The 7,498-nt window shown below is 50.9% G+C and overlaps 1 protein-coding gene across 1 annotated transcript; it reads left to right on the forward strand.

The window, feature by feature from the left end:
• The first annotated feature begins 389 nt into the window (after positions 1–389).
• poc1bl (POC1 centriolar protein homolog B (Chlamydomonas), like) lies at positions 390–7,240 on the forward strand. Its single transcript, XM_068747558.1, has 10 exons — positions 390–766; positions 868–1,037; positions 1,472–1,661; positions 1,759–1,944; positions 2,078–2,195; positions 2,613–2,789; positions 3,474–3,605; positions 4,215–4,325; positions 5,425–5,577; positions 5,653–7,240. The coding sequence occupies exons 1-10, from the start codon at positions 390–392 to the stop codon at positions 5,782–5,784; spliced, it is 1,746 nt and encodes a 581-aa protein (XP_068603659.1). The 3' UTR covers positions 5,785–7,240.
• Positions 7,241–7,498: the final 258 nt, after the last annotated feature.

Here is a 7,498-nt window from a genome sequence, read left to right on the forward strand (position 1 = left end):
GTTGCCCCACAGTTTATCAGGCTACGGCGTCTTTCATTAGAATGAAGCGCCGGCTATTTGTTTAGCACATTAGTGCACAATAAGCCATAAATTAGCTTCTTCCATCAGTTAATGAGCGTCCTCATGTAGCCCCGAGCGCTCCATTACGCTTCCGATGCTGATGTCGATTGCTGCCGGTCTGCTGGAGCGATGTCCTTGAGACACTTGGGGGGGGGGGGGGGGGTCGGGTGCAGAGCATCGTTTGTTACTTGATTAAACTTCTTTCTAACGGGGAGACTCTTTATTAAAAATATTAATGACCATTATTCCATTCTGTGCCTCCTGTCCTCTAGAGGCCTTTAGGGGCACCCCCCCCCCCCAAAGCTCAGCCAGCCAGTCAACGCCCCCTCATGACGCTCTCTGTCACGAGGGGGCGTTGCTCTCGAAAACTGGAGTGGCTGGCCAAGGCCAGCTTGCTGCTGTGGCTGCTGTGGCTGGGATACATTCTGCTGTCCACCTCGTTTGAGATTGAGGATCGCGTCTACCGGGCGAGGCAGCCCCCCACCGTGAAGGCGCTCGGGGCAGGCGAGCGTCTGGCGCGACCCCTGCGCGCGAAGCCATCACCGGACGACAACGCGCCGGGGGAGTGGGGTCGGGCGGCGCGTCTCCGCCTCAGCCCCGAAGAAAAGAAGCGGGAGCAGGACAGCATTGAGCGCTACGCCATCAACATCTACGTCAGCGATAAGATCTCCCTCCATCGGCACATCCAGGACCACCGGATGAACGAGTGAGTAGGAGCTCAGAGGAACCTGCGTGGAGGTTTCTCCCGGATTTAGATGGATGGAATGGTTTTTACCCTAACCCCCCCCCCCACAAACCGTATCCCAGATGCCGAACTAAGAAGTACGACTACCGCCGTTTACCCACCACCTCTGTGATCATCGCCTTCTACAACGAGGCCTGGTCCACCCTGCTGAGGACGGTCCACAGCGTGCTGGAGACCACGCCCGCCGTCCTGCTGAAGGAGATCATTCTCATCGATGACTACAGCGATCGAGGTGCGACCCGCTGTGCTCTGAGGAATGTACCCGGATCTGTTTCTGAAAAGATAAAGCCGAGAAATGCCTTTCAACCGCAGATAATGAGGACGGTTGACACTCCCAGTTTGGCAAAGCAGAGAATCCAAACCTCAATTTGTGTTTCTCAATTTAAAAAATGCTAGCAATGGAGCGGTGAACGGATATCGCCTCGGCATATGCTCTGACAGCAGTTAAAATGTTCAACTCAAACAGTTTGGGTGTTTTATCTTTAACAAGGTGTTGCTTTAACCCTTTAGGGCCTGGCATCCCTGCGTGGACATCCTATTTTGACCATAAACTCATTTCTGCTTAGCGATCTCTCGGGCCTGCCTCGCCATTATTCCGTCTTCTAGCAGATGCTAACTTCGGATGTTTCCAGTAGGATCAGCGTTTACGTTTGTTCTACCCGACAGGCTTCCCGAAGTCCCAACTATCTGAGTACATCAGTAACATGAGCCGTGTGAGGCTTATCCTCACCAACCAAAGGGAGGGTCTGGTACGAGCTCGCCTCATCGGCGCCACCTATGCCGTCGGCGATGTACTGACGTTCCTGGATTGCCACTGTGAGTGCGTGCCAGGCTGGATCGAGCCTCTGCTTGAACGGTAGGTTGGACAGATTGAACGAACCCCCCCCCCCCCACCCCCCTCCGGGGGGGTTCTCTCGGTCTTGTTTCCTCATCGCTGACCTTGCTGCGTTTAGGATTGAGCAGAACGCCAGCACCATCGTGTGCCCCGTCATCGACACCATTGACTGGAACACCTTTGAGTTCCACATGCAAACCGGCGAGCCGATGATCGGCGGTTTTGACTGGAGACTCACCTTTCAATGGCACTCCGTGCCCGAAGTGGAACGCAAGAGGCGCAAGTCCCGCATCGACCCCATCAGGTAGTCCTCTTAACGCCGATGCGTCGCCAAGTCTTATATTACTTTACAACCTGCCTTTCCAGCTTCTTCTCATCTTACGCCCAGCGTGAATATCCGCTATATTTTTTCCCCTTCCTGCCACTGGCTCTTCTAGGTCTCCAACAATGGCGGGCGGACTGTTTGCAGTGAGCAGGAACTACTTTGAGTACCTGGGGACGTATGACACGGGCATGGAGGTGTGGGGAGGAGAAAACCTGGAGCTCTCCTTCAGGGTGCGTTCAGTCCTTCGACACGCCGCCGCGGAACCTTTTTGCGTTCGAGTGTCGGGAATGAGGGATCGATCTTTTCAGGTTTCCTTAACCAAAACCGGGGGGAAAAAAAAAGTCGTGCTCCGTGATCCTCGGATTCTTTGATCTCACAGAAGTTGGTGAAAAGTTGATGTTAAAGGTAAATTGGATGAGAAAGGGCGTCTGGCGAAGTTCCAGGTGATGGAACGGACCGCCATTACGGACTGTCTGATGTATAATGATCTTATCTCTTGCAACCGGAGCATCGATCAGCCCAAGTCGAAGACGATGGCGTCGTTGTTGTGTAACAATTAGATTGTGTGAGCAACATTTCTATCGGTAGTAAGGTGGACGGAAACCAAATGCATCTTTATAGTGTGCCGCGTGCTTTACCCCCCCCAGGTGTGGCAGTGTGGGGGCATTCTGGAGGTTCTCCCCTGCTCTCATGTGGGCCACGTCTTTCCTAAAAAGGCCCCTTACGCACGGCCCAACTTCCTCCAGAACACCGTACGGGCTGCAGAGGTCTGGATGGACTATTACAAGCAACACTTCTACAACAGGAATCCCCCAGCCAGGAAAGTATGGAACCCCCCCGCCGTCAGGCTGCAAGCGTGCCAGCGCCGTACCTTTTGATATGAGACACTCTCTGGTGTGCAGGAGGTGACATGCCCGAAATGTGCACTTATGTGGTTCAGAGGATCGGGCATAATCAAAGATTGATGAAAAGTGTGCATCGTTACTGTCAGAGAGCTTTGATCATATCCTATTACCTGGCCTTGGGGGGGCCAAGACCAACGCAAGTCTTTTGATTTGACGTGTTTGCAGCGTTTAGGCGTCCACTTCACTGTCATTCAGATTTATTGTTCAAATCGGTTCTCTCGCCTGCTTGTTCACCACCAGGCATTTATCTTGGGTTCTGTGTAGAGGAGTTTAAATGTTTTGAACGATCAAAAGGATTCAAACACACACCCCCCCCCCCCCCCCATCAGCTTGAACATTTAAGTTTGCACTAAAACAATAAAGTGCATCTGTACTAGGATGCAATGAGCTGTAAATGACCTGAGCTTTGAGTCGCTTCAGGTGGAGCTGAGCAAACATGGCCCGTCTCGGCGCCGATCACGACGTGATGCGTGTATGAGCCATAAGCAGGATGTTAATATTTGCCTTTTGTGGAGTGGCTCTTTTTTTCCCGTCCTCTCCTGCCCTGATGAAGTTCCAACAAATATGGAAAGAAATCGAATCAAATGTGTGCTCGCTTTCCAGGAGAACTATGGAGACATCTCACAGCGGCTGCGCCTGAGGGAAAGGCTGAAATGCAACAGCTTTGACTGGTATTTGAAGAACATCTACCCTGAGCTGCATGTGCCAGAGGACCGGGAGGACTGGCACGGGGCTGTGAGTAATCTATAGTACCACGATTCATTCATGCTGTTTGCACCAGCCTTGCTACTGAAGCTGAGAATAGAGAGGCGTAATACAAAGGGGGGGGGGGGTGGAAGGCTGGACTTGGACAAACAAAGGCTTGGAAACCCTGCAGTGGAGCAAAGCAATCTGGATTTATTCAGAGATTACATTTCAACCAATCGCATCTGAAGACGAGAAAAAAGAAAATATCCCTGAAGGATTCTTAGACCTTAAAGTCCAAATATTCACCGCCTTGCCCTCGTCGCTTCGCGGAGGGCAGATATCATAAGGAAGGATTTCAACGCGGTCTGAGACGGTAGTTAAAGCTTTTATTCAAAGGCAGCGTGAGAATCAGGAAGTAACCGGAAACCTAGCGATTTGGCCTTTTGATGTTAAAGCATAAAATAAGTACAAATAGCTGAAGGTACTTCGTATCGATGGCTCAATATCTGCATGCTGGTGCAGAAAATGACGTTTCACAATGGCGTTTCTGAAGCTCCAGCTGCATTCTGTTTGTGACCTGACTGGACCTGCCCCACATGAAGGAATAAAATACACAAACTCCCATTTAATAGATATTTGCTGTCCTCCTATGAGCAGGTGCGGAGCGCCGGCATCCCCTCCGAGTGTCTGGACTACAATGCACCGGAGAACAGTCCCACCGGTGCCCACCTCTCCATGTTCGGCTGCCACGGCCAGGGAGGCAACCAGGTACCCAAGGCCTTTCTCTCTCTCTCTCTCTCTCTCTCTCTCTCTCTCTCTCTGCCTGTCACAACCTCTCTCATCCCTGGTGGGGAGATGTATCTTGAGATGTCAAAACTCTCTGCTCACCCCCCCCTGAAAACAAGCCGCCGCGGTCGATTCGCGTGGGAACATTTCTGTCTGCCGAAGCGTATCGAGGAGAACAGAGAACACCCTGCAGCCACCTCGCTCTTCTTTTACCACCCAATCCTGACTCTAGCAACCAGCCGATCGTTTATCCGTGAGGATGTATATTTAATGTCGCAGGCAGAGCTTGATATCTCTGATTACCCTTCTGAACCGCCGCATTGGGTATCCTCAGTCACCCCGAAAAAAAAAAAGAAAAGAAAAGGCTCCACGTGTGACTGAAAATCAATGTTTTCATGACTTCCCCATCTGAAACAAAAACCCGAGGACCCTTCGATGCCTTCTGGCCCACAGAAAAAAGAAAATCAGGTTCCATTTCAAAGATACACGAGCCTCGCAGGATGAATAGCACTGTCCATGTAAATAAGTTTTAAAGCCAAGCACCGGGGCGCTGGCTCCGTCTCTTATTAGAGACGATCGTTGCAGGCCCCGATGCGCCTGAAAGATGTATGAGACGTGGAAGAGAAGGACGGGCAAGTATGAAGATTGATTACCCGACGCCCCATTAAAGAGGCGGCCCAGGTAGTGTTGCACCTCCTGTCCCGACGGACCTGAACTGACACCAGAGGAGTGGGGAGAGTTCGGTTTGTGTTCGCCGCAGGTTGGTTGAGAGGGCCGAGTCTCCGGCGACTAGATCCCCCCCCGACACGTCATTGCAAATGCTAGCCTAGCCGGGGACTTAGGCTTAACCTAAGAGGGAAACGTCCTGTAATCCCAGTAGAGGAGAAAGACGCGGCAAAAGCATTGTGGAAAGGCCCGCCTTAATGAACCGGGAACCGGAACGACTGCTCTAGAGGCCGAGCTGTGTTGTAATCCCATCGGCTACTGCGTTCCCAAACGGTGTTTCTTTCCATTTTCTAAAAGTCCCCCCCCCCCATTTATGCCACGCATGCAAGGAAACGTTACCTCTCTTCTCCCGCAGTACTTCGAATACACGTCTCAAAAGGAGATCCGCTTCAACTCGGTGACGGAGCTGTGTGCCGAAGTTCCTGGCGGCGAGACGTTCATCGTGATGAGACACTGCCCCGGTGACGGCGAGGCCAAAGCTCCCAGCATCATCTGGGAGTTCAGAACGGTAAAGGGGGCGTAGATTTCACACGCCTTCTCATCCTCCCTCCCCATCTTGAATTTGCTCCTTAAATCGTTTCAGGATGGGACCATCCACCACCCTTACACAGACAAGTGTGTGACAGCTTATCGCACGCCGGAGGGCCGCACGGCCGCCCAGATAAAGGGATGCACCCCAGGAGACAAAAACCAGCAGTGGAAATTTGAGCGGTAGGAGGGGCAAGAGAGAACGTGGCAGCGGAACCTCGAGTGGCCTTGTTTTACCGCGGTGCAATTACTCTCCAAGTTGTCTCCCTCTCCAAGGCCGCACGGCATTCGAATAGGAACAGAGGGCAAATAAAAGACGGCGGAAAAGGGGCAGTTTTAAGCCCGTGAGTCACGTGAGGCAGCGCTTTTACACCCCGTGTGAATGAATGAATGAATGAATGAATAAGAATTTTATATTTTTTACTCTTGCGCTGCTTTCATCCAAGTGCCTCTGCAAGCAAAAAACACCGAGTCCGGCGCACGTCTAAAGGAGTCCCTGTCGTCGTGTGTCCTTTTCATCTAATGCAACGGCTCGAAAGCAGCGAAGCTGGTTTTTCCAGCACATCGTCGGAGGCGCGCCTTTCAGCGAGACGGGAGACGCAGCATTCCCAAGAAAAACGGCACGCTGCACTATAAAGACGCTACCTTCTTGTGCAATTCATTATTGTGCAATCCTTTACGCTTGTCGGTTGGAAGTTGTCAAAATCCAATTTAAAAATGGGCTTTTTCTTTTTTTGGGGGGGGTCCCATAGCGTGACAGTAAAGCTGTCGTCATACTCGACTCGGTTCCGATCCGTGTCCGCCTCTGTGAAACCAGCTTCCCGGCGGAACGCTGCCTGAATAAGACTTGAAGCGGTCCAAAACACTAAGTGCAATTTCTCCCAGATGGCTTCACAAATTGACGGGAATGATGTCATTTATTCTCCCCGTCTGCAACATCAGAAACACTTCCTATCACGCTGTGCCTTTTCAAAAGGAACTCATTTGTGCTGAAATTGAAAACGTGCCCACTGGATGCGAAATAATCCAAACGTTTAGAATGCTGAAATGCAAAGCAGGCACGCGCTCGACGCGTGAAGCGCCTGTTTAATTTTGGGTCTGTGCCAGAGCGTTTTGGTAAGGCTTCTGCGTAGACTCGAAATGTCATAGAAAGCGTCCTTGTGTTTTCCACTGCACACACTCTGTTTGCGTTTCCTCTTGGATTCAAGGACCAAGGGACAGAGAATATTATTGTTGAAATGTTTGTTGAATAGCAGCTGCATTTGTGTCTGTGTGTCTGTGTGTGTGTGTGTGTGCTTATTGCGTAGCAATGTCTGGTATCTGTTGACTTCATGAATATGAGATATTCAAACTAGTCAGTAGAGACTGTGGGAGTTTTTGTTTTTATGAAGATAATATTTGGTTTAAGGGATCAAAGGGGCGGGGGGGGGGGGGGGGGCAGTGGTATCGCAAAATACCTCTAAAACTACTGACAATGAAAATCGGGTGATGATGACTTTACATGAAGGAGTGGGACAGAAATGGGTGTTTCCAGGTTGGTGTGATCAGAAGAATAAAAAGCTAATCCGAGGAGTGGAGTCATCGTTGCCTTTGTCTCGCTCTCGGCTCCGCACAGGAATGTTGAGTGTCAAATAAACTGGTTGGAGAGCAACATTCTTCTTCTCTGGTTATTCCTGGTAAACGCAGCAAAAAGGACTGCGTAGGTTCAAAAGTCCGAGTATCGTGTGAATGCGTGTGCAGCTTTAAAAAATGTGGCTGTTATTTACTGACCAGCTGCTTCGAAATCCCACTCCTTCCCCTCAGAGGGGGGTTACAGAATTATTTGCCTTTTGGCGCCACCCACTGGTAGGAAGGAGAATAACACCGACAAGGTTGAGAGGAGGAATTAAAACGCAGATAGG

The sequence above is a fragment of the Brachionichthys hirsutus genome, chromosome 13, assembly GCF_040956055.1.
Source record: "Brachionichthys hirsutus isolate HB-005 chromosome 13, CSIRO-AGI_Bhir_v1, whole genome shotgun sequence".
Taxonomy (NCBI): Eukaryota; Metazoa; Chordata; class Actinopteri; order Lophiiformes; family Brachionichthyidae; genus Brachionichthys; species Brachionichthys hirsutus.

Coding starts and splice junctions, on each gene's coding strand:
- poc1bl (XM_068747558.1), top strand. CDS start 390: ATGACGCTCTCTGTCACGAGGGGGCGTTGCTCTCGAAAACTGGAGTGG. Junction 767..867: donor CAGGACCACCGGATGAACGA/GTGAGTAGGAGC, acceptor ACCGTATCCCAG/ATGCCGAACTAAGAAGTACG. Junction 3,606..4,214: donor GGGAGGACTGGCACGGGGCT/GTGAGTAATCTA, acceptor TCCTATGAGCAG/GTGCGGAGCGCCGGCATCCC.